The sequence below is a fragment of the Nerophis ophidion genome, linkage group LG19 (genome assembly GCF_033978795.1).
Source record: "Nerophis ophidion isolate RoL-2023_Sa linkage group LG19, RoL_Noph_v1.0, whole genome shotgun sequence".
In the NCBI taxonomy this organism is placed as follows: Eukaryota; Metazoa; Chordata; class Actinopteri; order Syngnathiformes; family Syngnathidae; genus Nerophis; species Nerophis ophidion.
The window spans coordinates 28,328,248-28,344,978 of record NC_084629.1 but is presented as its reverse complement, the minus strand read 5'-3'; the positions used below and the strand labels follow the sequence as shown (position 1 = coordinate 28,344,978).

General features: G+C 38.5%; 1 protein-coding gene across 5 annotated transcripts in view; it reads right to left on the bottom strand.

Annotated features, from left to right (window-relative positions):
• Positions 1 to 1,320: 1,320 nt before the first annotated feature.
• The window catches only part of nalcn (sodium leak channel, non-selective), a 214,852-nt gene continuing 199,441 nt past the window's right edge, over positions 1,321 to 16,731 (bottom strand). For 4 of the 5 annotated variants that reach the window (XM_061879749.1, XM_061879750.1, XM_061879748.1 and 1 more), the window contains exons 36-44: positions 16,254 to 16,402; positions 16,080 to 16,173; positions 13,735 to 13,867; positions 13,309 to 13,424; positions 9,701 to 9,858; positions 8,417 to 8,567; positions 8,164 to 8,313; positions 7,941 to 8,058; positions 1,321 to 5,670 (exon numbers count right to left, since the gene is read on the bottom strand). In XM_061879749.1, the coding sequence (XP_061735733.1) occupies positions 5,528 to 5,670; positions 7,941 to 8,058; positions 8,164 to 8,313; positions 8,417 to 8,567; positions 9,701 to 9,858; positions 13,309 to 13,424; positions 13,735 to 13,867; positions 16,080 to 16,173; positions 16,254 to 16,402 (1,212 nt within the window). In that variant the 3' untranslated portion in view covers positions 1,321 to 5,527. The other variant, XM_061879751.1, reaches the window with a different exon arrangement.

The following is a 16,731-nucleotide window of genomic DNA, read 5'->3' as shown; positions in this document are numbered from 1 at the left end:
CATTTTGGGAGTCTGAGCCTTCCACTGAACGTGCTCATTCTCTCCGCAAGCTCCGAGTGTAGTGGGTGGGGGGTGTTGTCCATAATGGTTAGGAGTTTTGCTAGACTTCTCTTCTCTGACATCAGAGAGGAGAAAATAAAAAAGATAAAACCTGTGGTCAGATGAAACAAAAATTGAGCTGTTTGGCCACAATACCCAACAATATGTTTAGAGGGGAAAAAGGTGAACACCATTCCTACCATCAAGCATGGTTTTGGGAGTATTTCTCTCGGGGCCTGTTTTGCTGCCAATGGAACTGGCGCTTTAAATGGAACAATAAAAAAGGAGGATTACCTCCATATTCTTCAGGACAACCTAAAATCATCAGCCCGGAGGTTGGGTCTTGGGCGCAATTGGGTGTTCCAACAGGACAATGACCCCAAACATATGTCAAAAGTGGTAAAGGAATAGGTAAATCAGGTGAGAATGAAGGTTTTAGAATGGCCTTCCCAAAGTCCTGACTTAAACAATGCTGAAGAAACAAGTCCATGTCCGAAAACCAACAACTTTTGCTGAACTGCACCAATTTTGTAAAGAGGAGTGGTCAAAAAATAAATCAGAAGCTTGTGGATGGCTACCAAAAGTGCATTATTGCAGTGAAACTTGCCAAGGGACATGTAAGCAAATATTAACATTGCTGTATGTATACTTTTGACCCAGCAGATTTGGTCATATTTTCAGTATACCCATAATAAATTCATAAAAGAAGCAAACTTTGTGAATGTTTGTTGTGACCAATAAATATGTGCTCCAATCACTCTATCACAAAAGATATGATTTGTAGAAATTATTGGAAACTCAAGACAGACATGACATTATATTCCTTACAAGTGTATGTAAACTTTTGACCGTGACTGTATTTGTATATTTAAATGTGTGTATTTATATAAATGTACATGACTTACAATTTGTGTCGTGTACCAGCGTGGATCCAATACAACAGTTAGGGTGACTTGCAGTCAGGTTCATGGCTTCACATTCTTGCGCTCTTATCAAAATGTTACCAAAGCTTGCTTATTAGCCTAAAACACAGAAGATAATATTTGATTATAGGTAAACATATTGTTAAAATACTTCTGCGGTCTTACCTTTATTTGTATTTGAAGTCATTAGGAAAAGCTCTCGTTAGGTTTTTTTTTTAGATTTAAAAGTCTCTCAGCCACGTTGCCTCTCTGTAGAAAGAGGGCAGCGACAAGCACATTTCACACAAGACTGCAGTGCCCTTCACCATGTGACATTTCTTTGCAGAATAACATTGTTAAAAATATTACACAGGCCGCAGAAAGGCATGGCGTTTAATAAATGGTTCTGCAAACATTATATTGGCATGCGGACAAACAGACAACACAGTTTATGAAGGGATTCAGAGGGCTTAGCTTGCACAGCCTCATCCAAGGTGTAGTCAACAAATTGTTAAAAACGTTTGAAAGCATACAGAAGATACATGTATAACTATTCAATGAACAAATATTAATGTATTTGTCTTTTATACATTACATTTTTTTAATGATGGTAACAATATAAATGTTGCTCTTCTAAGGTTTTTTTTATAGTAATAGGCAGTCAGCTAGACTCCACCAGAGGGCAGAGTTTGAAAAATTAATAGGAATTATTGTTTAATTTCTGCACCATTAAAAAAAACATCTTTATTGTCTTATTGGGTAGTGAGGTGCAATACCACTGATATTATTTACGATCCGATACCAAGTAAAATGGAGGCTGGTATCGGCCATACCGATTTGATAACAATACTTTAAGCAAATGTGCCCAACGTGTCTGCTAAAATGTTAAAAGTTGTGTATTTTCAAATAATTACATATTTATCTAAAAAAACAACAGTAAATATGTGAGAAAAAAAGAAAAACCGGAGTGTAATGAGAAAAAGCTAAATTATAACAATATATTTTGCTTTTTTTATTTGGCACCCCATGCTTGACTTTTCAGCATGCGGCGCTCTTTCTCTCTATACTTAAAATAAAATAGTTAACTTATGGATACATTTTCTAAAAATTACTAAAATAATAAACACTGTTTTATGTGCAACTGAACATTCATATTTTCGTACAGGCAGAATTTCTGAAACACTAGGTTTTGCAGTCAAACAGATCGATTGTTATTAGTTTTATTCAATTATTACATAGCAAAAAAGAAAAAAAAAAAGGAAAAATGTAAGACAAAAAGAGCAAAAAAATCGGTATGTTATGAGAGAAAGGTAAAAATGTTCTAACAAAAAATGTATAATAATATACTTAGTGACACGTAATACATAGCTGAAACAATAACTGCTTTTAGCATTTTTTAAGTGAAAAAATATCAATATGGATCGGATCAATATGGCCCCCACATGCTTTGACTTTTCAGTATGTGGCCCTCGTGGAAAGAAATTGGACACCCTTGAACTAATGTATCGAAAGTATCGATATTTTGATTGGAGAATCGGTATCAGAGAATAAAGACCTGGTGTCGGAAGTTATTGATTAACACATTACTATTCTTAGACAAATTGCTGCTTGGTTTAATTTGAAATACTGTACATACAGCAACATTTTAGCATGGTCACAAAGAGAAAGTACATAATGCATATATTTCTTCTTGACTGCACCTAAATGTAGAATATATGTAGAATATATTTATATTATTCACATATTATATATTAAATATTAAAAGTACTTTCTATTCTATTCTACATGCATACCTACTTACATAAGTAACTTAAAGGGGATATGTTGTCCAAAAGAGATCTTTTTAATGATGTTTTAACAGTAAAATGTGTCACTTCGCAAATCTGTTTCTGAGCACTAAACATGAGAAATCATGTCCTTCACTTTTGAAACGTGAGACAAATGCTCGCTTTTGAAATTGGAGATTTTCATGACGTCACAAGTCAAACCACCCTTTACCATGAATATGACACCACTCCGACTAGCGACATGAGCCTGTTTCGTTTACATGACCACCACTTCCCATATTTACAATAGCAGGCTTCGCAAAACATCCTAAAAGTAAACCTGGAGTTCGTCCATCTATACATCAGTCAACTGCAGAAATGGGAGCTGTAATATGTGAATAAGCTAACCTAACGTGACATTGCTATTAATATTTAAGTGTAATGTTGGCACTGTCGCTTACAAAGCTATGCTAATGCTGCCAATGCTGATACCTTGCTGCCCAACTCCTTAGGGGATTCATATGGCCCTCTTCGTCGCGGTTTACCTGACACATGAACCGTGACAAATTTGGGGCGTGCAATATCTACTTTAGCTGCCAGATGGCAGTAGAGTGTTGAAATCCTAAAATGTGTTTTGCGGCAATGCCAACTTTGACCACAGTGTCAGTTGCCCCCACTCCCCACCACTCTCCTTATCCAAGATCCACCCAGGAATGGGCCCATGTGAATCTCTTCCGTACTGTATGTAATATTTATGTTGGACATGTGCAGATTTAGTATGTTTGTAAAAATTGGATAATGTGGCACAAACACCGCTCATTAGCATTAAACCTTCAGACACAAAAAATTAGTTTTTTCATTTGGGCTTACTAAAATTACCTTTGAACAATTTAAAGTACTGCACTATGACTAGATTTTCAAATGCTATTGTGGGACCTCAGAGACTTATTGTTGAAAAATACTATAAGATCGTAAAAAAAAAAAAAAAAACATGTAGCAAATACACCTATGTTTAAGCCACAACCACCAAATTCTAGAAGAAATAAATATTTTCTAACATGTATTAGCTGCACTGGACCATAAACCGCAAATACGTACGGATAAAAAAATATTTTTTACATGTTTATGTACATACCCTAATTGTTTCCAAAAAGGTGCTTGTCACACGGCAGTAAAACAGCTGATCAAACAAAACAGAAGTCATCGTCATGGACCCTTGAACTGCGGAAGCTGACTCTACAATGAGCTAAACAGACTCAATAAGTCCACGGTGACGTTTCGGTGAATCTACGAAACTGAAACAATACAAAAAGAATTCCACAGTAAGTTAATAAACAGACACTTGTAATTGAGTTCACTTATATGCTAATGCTAACGACGCTAGCTTGATGACGTTAGGATAGCTCGTACAAATATGCATGAAACACAGACATCAGACACGGGACGGTTTAGTAAGTATGAATTGTTTTGGATATATTGTAAAGCTTAAAACTGTTGCTTAGAGCAATGAATGAATGAATGAATGAATCAATCAATCAATCAATCAAAGATTATTAAGACCTAAATCATGAGTGTCTCAAAGGGCTGCACAAGTCACAACGACATCCGCGACTCAGATCCATAATCAGGGCAAGGAAAAACTCAACCCCTTGGGATTACAATGAGAAACTTTGGAAGGGACCGCAGATGTGGGGCCCTGCCCCTGGGCGACCGGTGCAATGGACGTCTATGAATGAATGAAAAATACTTTCAAACAGAAACGCAATAGACGAAATGGGATATACTTCCAACTCAAGGAGCGAAACAGGGAGTACATTTTCAACCCGCAGCACCTGCAGTGAGCAACTTTTCGTCCAAAAGTTGGCGCCATAGCACAAACAATAACACACTTTTTCAGTGAAAATTAAAAACTATCTGCTTGTACAAAACCTTATGGAAAAAAAATCCATAAATTAACCGCAGGGTTCAAACCGTAGGAAAAAAGTAGCGGCATATAGTCCAATAAATATAGTATTTTTAGTTGGGGCATAACTCTGTAATAAGTTTCATTAGTTAGCAGCTGAAAAACGTATTTTATTGTGTGAAATCCAACTCAATTCTCATGATAAAAAGACATTTAAAAAGGTAATTTACTGCGTGCTCCTAATGGGAAATGTGATTCCTCCATTATAACGGCGTCCTGTAGGTCCACTGTAGGAACTGTAAGAACTGCAATGTCCGCTGTGAAGGTCATTCAAAAGGCATAGAAATAGAAAAGACACATCTTCTTATTAATGCCGAAACAGAGTACCGTAGGCCTTTAATTAGAAGATAGACTTTGATCTTTTGAAATACATTCATAAATCTTTTCGTATATGCTTTTCTAGCAACTATAATAGTATCAAGTGAGCATATTGAAATGTGTGTGTGATGAAGAGCCAGAGGAAACACAAGACAAGAGACATGAAAACAGCCTTGCAGCTGAACACACAAACAACAGCAGCTTCCCTTCATCGATCCAGCGTGTCCTTTATGCCTCGCTCTGGCCAGATGTGCCTACAAAGAGACACCGGGAGAGGACAGGAAACACGTTTTCCCCCAAGAGGCGTCAACCCGACACTGCCAGTCCAAACAGGCGCGATACTGCCCGATCCGCCGAAAATACTTTTTTGTGTTTAAAAACTCTGCTTTAAAAATAATAATCTGTGGCATCGATCCAGTCGGGAGGAAACAAGCGAACAGCTGCAGTCAGCAGGTAAGCATCCAGAGCTCATTTATTGTTCAGAGAAGGGAAAAGAAGACGAAAGCAGAGCGAGGCGAAAGGGAGGATGCACCTCGTCTCTAAATGTCGATGAGGTCGTCGCCACTCTCGTCGCTCTCCACTGTCAGCTGACGGGTCCACCACTTCTTGACCTCTGAACCCGAGGAAGCCTCGCCGTTGATGGGGTTCATTTTGCACACGATGGACTTGACACTGGTGCGACCTGACAACACAAACACATGAATGGATACATGCTGTATGACTATGTAGGTGCTAGGGTTGTACGGTATACCGGTATTAGTATGGTACCGCGATACTAATGAATCATATTCGGTACTATACCGCCTCTAAAAAGTACCGGTGACCCACCCCACGCCCTCCTGTCGTTGTCACGTCACGTCATGTCATTGCTGGTTGTACAAGCAGAGGAGGATGTTCTGCAGCGCACACACACGGAGCACTTACAAGCAGACACAGTGTGTAGACAGAAAAGGGAGAATGTACGCATTTTGGCTTAAAACCTAAAGATAAAAGCGAAGTTATAAGACTGAAACGACCACCGGAAGAGGTGCTTTAAGACATGGCTAACTAGCTAGTGGCTAACATACTTCCTCAGTCTGCAGTGTTTTAGCTACTTCTAAATCACTAATCCTCGCCTCTATGGCGACAAATAATGTAAGTCTCTTACAAGAAACTTACATTATTACTGGATGACGAGGATTGGTAAACATGCTTCACTACACACCGTAGCTCACCGACGTCAAAATGTAAACAAACACCATTGGTGGATCTACACCTAACATCCACTGTAATGATACCAAGTACAGTAGCGTGTCTAGTTGATACTACTATGAGTACATTAATATTTTTTGGCATCACATCTTCTTTCATTTTTTTAAAATATATGTTATATTTATAAACTCAGGAAATATGTTCCTTGACACATGAGGACTTTGAAAGTGACCAATGTATGATTCTGTAACTACTTGGTATCGGATTGATACCCAAATTTGTGGTATCATCCAAAACTAATGTAAAGTATCAAACAACAGAAGAATAAGGGATTATTACATTTTAAAATAAGTGTAGATAGAACATGTTAAAATAGAAAGTAAGCAGATATTAACAGTAAGTGAACAAGTAGATTCATAATTAATTTTCTACCACGTGTCCTTAAAATTATTGACAAAATAATAGAATGATAAATGACACAATATGTTACTGCATATGTCAGCTAACTAATTAGGAGCCTTTGTTTGTTTACTTACTAATAAAATACAAGTTGTCTTGTATGTTCACTATTTTTTATTTAAGGACTATATTTTAATAACAAACATATGTTTAATGTACCCTAAATTTTTGGGTTAAAATAAAGACATTGATGCAATTTTTTGTTGTCCCCTTTATTTAGAAAAGTATCGAAAAGTATCGAAATACATTTTGGAAGCGGTACCAAAATATTGATATTGGGACAACACTACTACGTTCTCATGTATACTTTGTTGAATGTTGTGGTTGGAGTCTGCACTCAATCACACCAAAGATTAGAAATACCTCCACGCACACCACAGTACACTGGTAATAAGAATCTACGGCTGTGGACCTCAATAATACAATCCAGCCGGCATCCTGTAAGTGTTTATGATGTACCTCTACCACATAACAAAACAAATAAATAAAAATCCTAAATATTTCTTCCCAAGATTCCTTTTTTACTTGAATATTTTTGTGTGGGTAACAATATAATTATTCATAATATTAATTAAAATAAATATAAAATATTAAAAATATAATGTTTGACACATTGGAATTTAATGTATTTTAGGAATAATTACGATGTAGTCTTTTTTTTTAATAAGGAAGCTAACTACTTAATTTCAGTTTTGGAAAAAAGGCATACAATTAAATAAGTGATGGTTTTTAATTGAGTAATTTGAAAAACATTCTAACAAGTGTTTCTATAAATATCAAAAATGTATGAAAAATAAACTATTAATACATTTACTGGATACTAATAACATGTAAGGGCTAATGGTTAAGGAGGCTTACTAGTTGATATCTGCATGGACTGGATTCAATAGTAGCTTAGAAAAACTAAATTTTACTTGCAAAAAATAAATATAAACCAGAAAAAAATAATACTAATGTTAAAATGTATTAAAAAAACACTAAAAAGCAATACAGATTTGTGTTGTCAAACAGAATTCTTGAAACTATGACACCTGATATGTTAGGTAATTAGGACAGCCATTATGCAGCCTTATATTCCTAAAGAGGCGAGCTAACAAGATGATTTCTGGAGAAGGGATGAAATTAAATAATGAATCTAACACGACTGTTTCATTTGTTTTCAGGGTAACGTTCAAATAACTAGGTTATACTATATCCAGTTTTTATTCTTCAGGATTCTGGAATAATAATGAGAATATATGATTGTACAGCTCTTGTATGATGAGTCCAGGTAATTAGTGTTTTGTGTTGACACGCAGATACCTGCAGGCAGCCGCCACTGTCCCAGCTTCCTCTGCGGCTTCCCCAGGTCGGAAGAGTCCTGCCTGTAGCCTCCTCTGTCGGACAAGGTGGGGCTGAGCAGCTGCTGGAGGCCACTCATCTAAACAAAGAGGAACACATCCTTTGTTCCGGCATTGCAAGGAGCGCACACCTGCAGATGATATGCCGCGCTCGCAAGCTGGGGCGGCGGGCGGGGTGCTTTTACCTCAGGCTGAGAGGGGTTGTTCGGGTTGTTGGCGTTGTGGTCTTCACTTGGCACCGTGGTCTCGATGCTGGGGGGGTTGAGGAAACGACTCAGCTCCTGCTGTTGGCTCTCTCTCAAGCTGTGGATGATGCTACACGACTGCTGCTGCTTCTGCGAAAGACAAACAGAGCGGGGACCGGGTGTCATACATGTGCGCACGCTGAGGTGCGCGCAGGAAGCGGCGAGCGCTGACGGCGGCGGGGAAGGGACTCACGGCGCGTATGCGTTTGAGGCACTTCTTGAGCCACATGCGTATAGTCTGCTTGGCGACCTCCTCCTCGATGGTGTACTCCAGCTGTTCCCTGGCCAACAGCTCCTCCAGCTGGAGGGACTTGCGAATGTCCACGGAGCGATAGGACAGCATGCTGCCAACAGCATGGCAACATTATCATTACGGGGTTTTCCATTCATCATTCCACACAGCAATGTTACTTTAAATTTAATATTATGTATTTTTATTTGGAAATATAATAAAATACAGACAAATTAAGTTGTGATTGAATATTATTAACGAATTGCTACTAATGTAGCCATTTAAAGGTAAAAAAAAACAAAAAAACAAGCCAATCAGTGAAGCACAGTAATGCAAAAACATAGTTTAACTAATCATTATATATAATAATTAAAATAAATGTTATTAAAAAAGAAAAAAAAAAGTATACATTTTATTTTTCTGTGAGGTTATTGTGCATGAATTATTTGTATTTAGTTTGTATTTTGTTAATTTGTCCCAATGCAGTGTATGCTTATTTTGCCAGAATAAATTTTACAACAGGTGAGTCTGGGATACTAGCATTGTACCGTATTTTTCGGACTATAAATCGCAGTTTTTTTCATAGTTAAGCCGGGGATGCGACTTATACTCAGGAGTGACTTATGTGTGAAATCATTAACACATTACCGTAAAATATCAAATAATATTATTTAGCTCATTCACATAAGAGACTAGACGTTTAAGATTCCATCGGATTTAGCAATTAGGAGTGACAGATTGTTTGGTAAACGTATAGCATGTTCTATATGTTATAGTTATTTGAATGACTCTCACCATAATATGTTACGTTAACATACCAGGCACCTTCTCAGTTGGTTATTTATGCGTCATATAATGTACACTTATTCAGCCTGTTGTTCACTATTCTTGATTTATTTTAAATTGCCTTTCAAATGTCTATTCTTGGTGTTGTGTTTTATCAAATAAATTCCCCCCAAAAATGCGACTTATACTCCAGTGCGACTTATGTATGTTTTTTCCCTCCTTTATTATGCATTTTCGGCAGGTGCGACTTATACTCCGGAGCGACTTATACTCCGAAAAATACAGTAGTTGTTTTGCTTGACAGACAAGCATACAAGGGAAAACACAGTGATCATAAATAACAACAACAGTTCAAAAACCGCAAATTGCCACATTTGGATTCCAGTCCCATGAAGTCCAAGTCGTCTAACTATTGATAATTGTACAGGTGCGTGACGGTATGTATCACTGCGAGTTCACCTGAGAACATCGTGGAAGGTGACGTCTCCACCGCTGTGCAGTCGCTCCATCTCGTAGCACATGTGCTTAAACAGCAACTTGTCTTTATCCAGGTCCACCTCCAGCCTGCCTCTGAGCAGACGCAGCAAGAACTTCACCCTGGACGTAGGGATCACACCCTGAGGTGGGGAGAATCAGAATCAAACACGGGGTTTCACATACTAACTTTTTCACTTTTGACACAACTCTATTGGAGCCTTAAGTACTGATATTGATCCAATACGATATCAGCAGGAATCATACATACTTGTATCATTTTGTAGTGTGGGCTGTTAGAGATGTATTGATAAAGTGAAGTTACTTAAACAGAGAACAATGGTAGGTATGAAAAACATTAACCTATTTAACTTTAACTGGAATTAACTCCAAAGACATGCACCTGGGGATAGGTTGATTGGCAACACTAAATTGGCCCTAGTGTGTGAATGTGAGTGTGAATGTTGTCTGTCTATCTGTGTTGGCCCTGCGATGAGGTGGCGACTTGTCCAGGATGTACCCCGCCTTCCGCCCGATTGTAGCTGAGATAGGCGCCAGCGCCCCCCGCGACCCCGAAAGGGAATAAGCGGTAGAAAATGGATGGATGGAATTAACTTTGAGGAATCAAGGTACTTTACCCAGCAGGCACAAGACATTGATACAACGTTGATATCTAACATTGGATCTACGTTGCTGGTTGAAAAATGACCACATTCCAATGGTCAAATCAACATCACAACCTGACATTAAATAAACGTTGTCAAAAAGCATGTTGTTTCAACTTTTTATTTGAGTTGTAAAATAGTGGTTGAAAAATGACGACATTTCAATGGTCAAATCAACGCCAGAACCCCACATTGATTAAACGCCATCATAAAGCCTGTCGTTTCAACATTGTATTTGTGTTGTAAAGTATTTGTTGAAAAATGACCAAATTTCAATGGTTAAATCAACGTCAGAACCCCACATTGATTAAACGTCGTCATAAAGCCTGATGTTTCAATGTTGTATTTATGTTGTAAAATATTGGTTGAAAAATGACTAAAATTCAATGGTCAAATCAACGTCACAACCCAACATTCATTAAATGTTGTCAAAAAGCATGTTGTTCCAAGGTTAGGTTTGAGTTGCTCAATGTCAGGACCAAATTCAACGAGTTCTTAACGTTGTTTTAATGTCTTGTGCCTGCTGAGTTATTGTCATACCCGCAAAAATGTGATAGTATATAATTTAGAACCTGAAATCTGAGATTTAGCCCAATGAGTTAAGTTTATCATTAGTTAAGTTGAAGTGGTAATTGTTTTCTTATTTGGCGAGACCTAGTGGCTACAATAATTTATTAAGTTAAACTCATGACGCAATACGTTGTCCGTGTTTGATTATGTCTATTGATTTAATACTTGTTTTTATTGCTATATGTTGTGTTTTAGACTGCAATATTGTTCAATTCGGGACACTTATTACACATATGTCTATTAGGGATGGGTACTGTTCACATTTGAACTGATATGGTACTACGGATAATTCTCTGTACATGGGAATTGACACCGATACCGATTTTCGTTTTTTTCGTGTGTGTTTACAAGTATTAATTGATTTTCATAATAAAATCAAATTTTTCTATTGCAATATTTAACAGTTAGCTGATTATGACAACTGCAGTCCAGTTGTTTTATTATCCTCATATTATAATTTGCAAGTATGACAATAAGTAGCAATTACAGTTGAAAGTTTAAGACTTCAGATGTGTATTTTTTTGTTTTTTGTTGCGCCCTAAGAAGTGTGAGGAAATTTCTCTCCTCCGGGTTCCTCGGACCACCAAGCACTGACGTGACAGTTCAGGGTTCCGGTTTACAATGCTGTTTTATTGTTCAATAAAGTCTTTCGGTTGTGTTTCTCAGCAAGTATTTGTTTGTGGCTGTCTTTCTCTCGCTCCAGCTTTACCACCTTTATCCTCCCCAGCTGCTGCCTTAAAACAGATTGACAGGTGATTAGATAACCAGGCCCAGGTTGGCCATCTACACACTTGTTGCTGATCTCGAAGCCGGTCCTGGCACACCCTGCTTCGCTGCAGGTCCGCAGGCCACGCCCCCCTCCACAATGTGTTATTTCTGTACTTATTGTACTCATTACATACCAGCTGTTTAATTGTAACATTCATCTTAGTTGTAGTTTTCATGAACTCATTTGGAGGTGCTAAAAATCCCCATTAGTTAGTAGCATGTCAGTCGCAAAGCCAATCTATATTAGCATCACGCTAACGTATTACTTTTAGGTCCTTTCCAACACCGTTAGCGACAGTTTGATGTAACGTGGCACGCTACTTTTTATGTCAACAACAAGACAGCGTCATAATTGCAGCAAGCACTGCAGGGAATATCGTTTTACTCGTGAAAGCAACAAGCAGCACTGCCCCAAAATTAACTTGATATCAAATAGAAAGAGGTGACGTCCCACTATCACACAGCAGACAGCAACATAAGCACACGTACACAATGGGAATAATGAACAACAAATCAATGATTGAAGTGACAAACTTGCTATCTAAACAATACACTGTTTGCTGACAAGAAGATAGGACAGTCATCAAAGCACATTCAGTCTCTTTATTAAGCAAAGGTAACACAACCCAGTGAAAAGATTCAAAAGAGCTGTCGACAGAGCCGACAACCTTCTCCTGCTAACTGCTAGGGATGTAACGGTAAACAGTATAATGATAAATCGTGGTAAAATTCCTGTTGGTTAGTATTACCGTTGACATTTTTAATTACCACAAACATTTTGTTTATTACTGCATTTTAGGTAACACTGCTTACTTCCTGTTAACCAAGTCACAGCAGCGCTGGCACACGTTCAGCTTGAAAAAACATGGCGGAAGACTTTGCTACGGAGATTTCCCCTCGGAGTAAACGGAGCCAAGCGCTTGGTTTTACTTCATTTTCCCTCGCTTCATTGCCAAGGAGTCTCGGCGTGTGTTTAAGAGCGCACTGCTGTGTTTAGATGGAGACAGGTGTGGACAATATTGGAGACACTTGTACCCACACTAGAAGTATACAGCGAAGGAGAAAACTATTTGATGTTGCTTCCATTTTCTCAGTACAGCGTCCATCAGCTGTGACTGACAGTTAATGAGGTTAGGAAACATGCAGCAGGCGATGTGTCGTGAATGTTGTCACAAACTGTTTATAAAGTCTTTAGTTTGTTTACTAGGCTGTTCACTCCTTTATTGAACTGCAAACGGTATTAGTGTTAAAAAAACATCAATACTAGCTAAAATGTTTTGTCATCTAATCGAACTGAATGCAGGCTGTGAAGATTGTGTATTAGGTGTGAGAGGTATCACTATTTTTTTTGTTGGCCAAACTGTTGGTGTTGCTGGAGAAGAACAAAGCTTGTTTATTAGACTCTAGTTTCATTTGTCAAACTGCTTTGTGTTTTATTTTGATATCAAAAATTAAACAGCAAGGTTTTTCATTCCACACTGTAATTAAAAAAATGTTCATGTGACACAGCATTTTGTTAATGTTTGATGGTGTATAATTTATTCCTAGACAACATATTTCTGATCAAACTCTCAATGGATCTGTCCTTACCTCCCGCTTGTCATCCACCATGTTCCAGATGATCTGGAAGTGTCTCAGGTCATTATAGCTCAGCAGCTGGTCCTCTTCGGTAGAGTAGAACAGAGAGAAGTTCTCCACAATGATGGCTGCATCATAAAAGAGAGTCACATTATGGCTAAAAAGTGTTTTACTCTATCAATTTAAACAAATGTCTCCTTTCTGCTAAAGTAGCAGAGCATCTCTTTTAATGCAATAACTGTCACCACCATCTGTGTCTTCCTTACTGGAACCAGAGGGGGGGATAATGATAAACACACTCCATTAAACCACAGGAATACACGCTGTGCTTCATCCCCGTAGTGCTTTATCCTGCCATGTCAGGATTCTGCTCCCCCTGTTTGTTGTCAGCAAAGCATGCAGTCGTAAAATGGAAAAATGAAAGAGAAAAAGACTGACCAACAAGCAGGTTGAGCATGATGTAGGCGATGATGACGTAGAACGAGCAGAAGTAGATGAGCGCTCCTGCCAAATTGCCACAGTCGGTCTCCCAGTAGCGATGCTTATCCGGCGTGCAGAATGGAGGCTGCACCTGGGGAGAAGAAATAAAAGAAGCTGTTTGGGTCAATGTATTAAAGAAAAACAAATACAATTGGTTGAAGTCTATTTCAAACATGTATACCATTTCAATGATACATCACATATTATCATTTTTCTTATGTCCGAAAAGGAGTAGAAAAGAAGCAGACCTTATTTAACCTTACCCCTTTTCTACCTCACAGCAATTTCAGTACTAACACAGGTTCACTTCCTGTTCTTCATTTGTATGTAATTTACATCAATTCATGCTGAACAAAACAGTTCTTTACATAAATAGTTAATTCAGTTATGATTCACATAATGAGATAATTAATATCTTATTTTCCATAAGTTTAAGGCGCTTGTCATAATTCTTCCTTGAACTTTGTAAATATTTGTAGTTTGCACCGTTTCTTACACCGAATCAAATTAGTGCTTTGTTTGAGATATTTGCTTAATCCATTCCATAATTTAATTCCACATACTGATATACTAAAGGTTTTAAGTGTTGCATACGCATACAAATATTTTCAATTAGATTTTCCTCTAAGGTTATATTTCTCCTCTTTTGTTGAGAAGAATTGTTGAACATTCTAAGGTGGCAGGTTATACACTGCTCAAAAAAATTAAAGGAACACTTTGAAAACACGTCGGATTTCAATGGTGAAAACAAAAAAATGTTGGATGGCTATACTAATATGGACAGTTTAATGTCTCAGGAACAAAAGGATGCCACATCTTTTGATGGAAATAAAAGTTTTCAGCCTACAGAGGGCTCAGTGTATAGACACCCCAAAAATCAAAGTGAAAAAATGATGTGGCAGGCTTATCCATTTGGCTAAATTCAATTTCTGCAACTCAAAATTATTTTCAATATCTTGTGTGGCCCCCACGTGCTTGTATGCATGCTTGACAACGTCGCGGCATGCTCCTAATGAGATGGCGGGTGGTGTCTTGTGGAATGTCCTCCCAGATCTGTCTAAGGGCATCAGTAAGCTCCTGTAAAGTCTGAGGAGCAATCTGGCGGCGTCTGATGGACCGAAACATTATGTCCCAGAAGTGTTCTATCGGGTTTAGATCAGGTGATCGTGAGGGCCATTCAATTGTGTCAATACCTTCATCCTCCAGATACTGTCTGCATACTCTTGCCACATGAGGCCGGGCATTGTCGTGGACCAGGAAGAACCCAGGACCTACTGCACCAACGTAGGGTCTGACCATGGGGGCAAGGATTTCATCCCGATACCTAATGGCAGTCAGACTTTTTGTAATTTGTAATTGTGTGTGACTTTCTCTTCTACTGTTACGAAATAACATTATTTTAGTTTTAGTAGTAACTGTGACTTCAATTGTTCGTAAGTACAAAGTGCATGGCACAGTTTTGTCACTGCCACGATCAGAAAGAAAACGTAAGCTATCACCTGCTGCTGAGAGAAAATTGGTCAGGATGATCAAGAGTCAACCTAGAACCACCAATAAGCAGGTCTGCAATGAATTGGAAGCTGCTGGAACTCAGGTGTCAGTGTCCACAGTCAAGCGGGTTTTGCATCGCCATGGACTGAAGGGGCTACCATGCAAGAAGGAAGCCTTTGCTCCAGAAGCGACACCTTAAGGCTTGTCTAAGGTTTGCTGCTGATCACATGGACAAAGATAAGACCTTCTGGAGGAAAGTTCTGTGGTCAGCTGAAACAAAAATTTAGCTATTTGGCCACAATATCCAGCAATAGGTTTGAAGGATAAAACTTTTGACCCAGCAGATTTGGTCACATTTCCAGTAGACCCATAATACATTCATAAAAGAACCAAACTTCATGAATGTTTTTTTGTGACCAACACGTATGTACTTCAATCACTCTATCACAAAAAAATAAGAGATGTAGAAATTACTGGAAACTCAAGACAGCCATGACATTATGTTCTATGTACACTTTTGACCATGACTGCACATGCCAGGGATAATTAAATAATAAAATAAATAATAAATGGGTTGTACTTGTATAGCGCTTTTCTACCTTCAAGGTACTCAAAGCGCTTTGACACTACTTCCACATTTACCCCTTCACACACACATTCACACACCGATGGAGGGAGCTGCCATGCAAGGCGCTAACCAGCACCCATCAGGAGCAAGGGTGAAGTGTCTTGCTAAGGACACAACGGACGTGACGAGGTTGCATTTATGATTAAAAAAAATAGTGTGGACCTGAGACAAGCTCTTATCTCACCATGCAGTCGTGCATTATTTTATTCCAGTCCTCCCCTGTGACAATGCGGAAGAGGACAGTGATAGCCTTGCCTGCCGTGGAGAAGTTGGCGTGCCTGCAAGGTGGGGAGACGGACATAAATCAGAACAACCGCCCTTTGCTCGGACGTACTTCTGCTGGGCGCAGGCTCCTTACCTGTTGATGTTCTCCCCGTACTTGACGGTGCCGAAGAGAACGACTCCGGCGAAAGCGTAACAGAGCAGGAGGAGGAACATTCCCACGATGATGAAGAAGCTCTTGTACATGCTGACGACCACAGTCAGCAACAGCATCTTCAGGGTCACCTGGACACAGCGCCATAAATCTAGATAATGATGTTGTTCCTGTACAGTTGTGTCTATTATGGCATAACAAAATGCTCTAAGGGTTGCCCCTGCCTATACACAGATCACGTGCTGTAGGACCATGCCATCCCATTTTGTGTGAATAAGTACATGGTGAATGTCAATAAAAGACAGGACGTTTTATATAAATCTTTACCAAAAGCTTATGCATTTCGTTATTTTGAATGAAAAACAAGTGTTAGTTATGGTAGGTTCATAACATGCATCTAATTAAATCCACTTTTGAGTCAAATACTGCAGTATAAATATGGTTTTGCTCTAAAATTCTG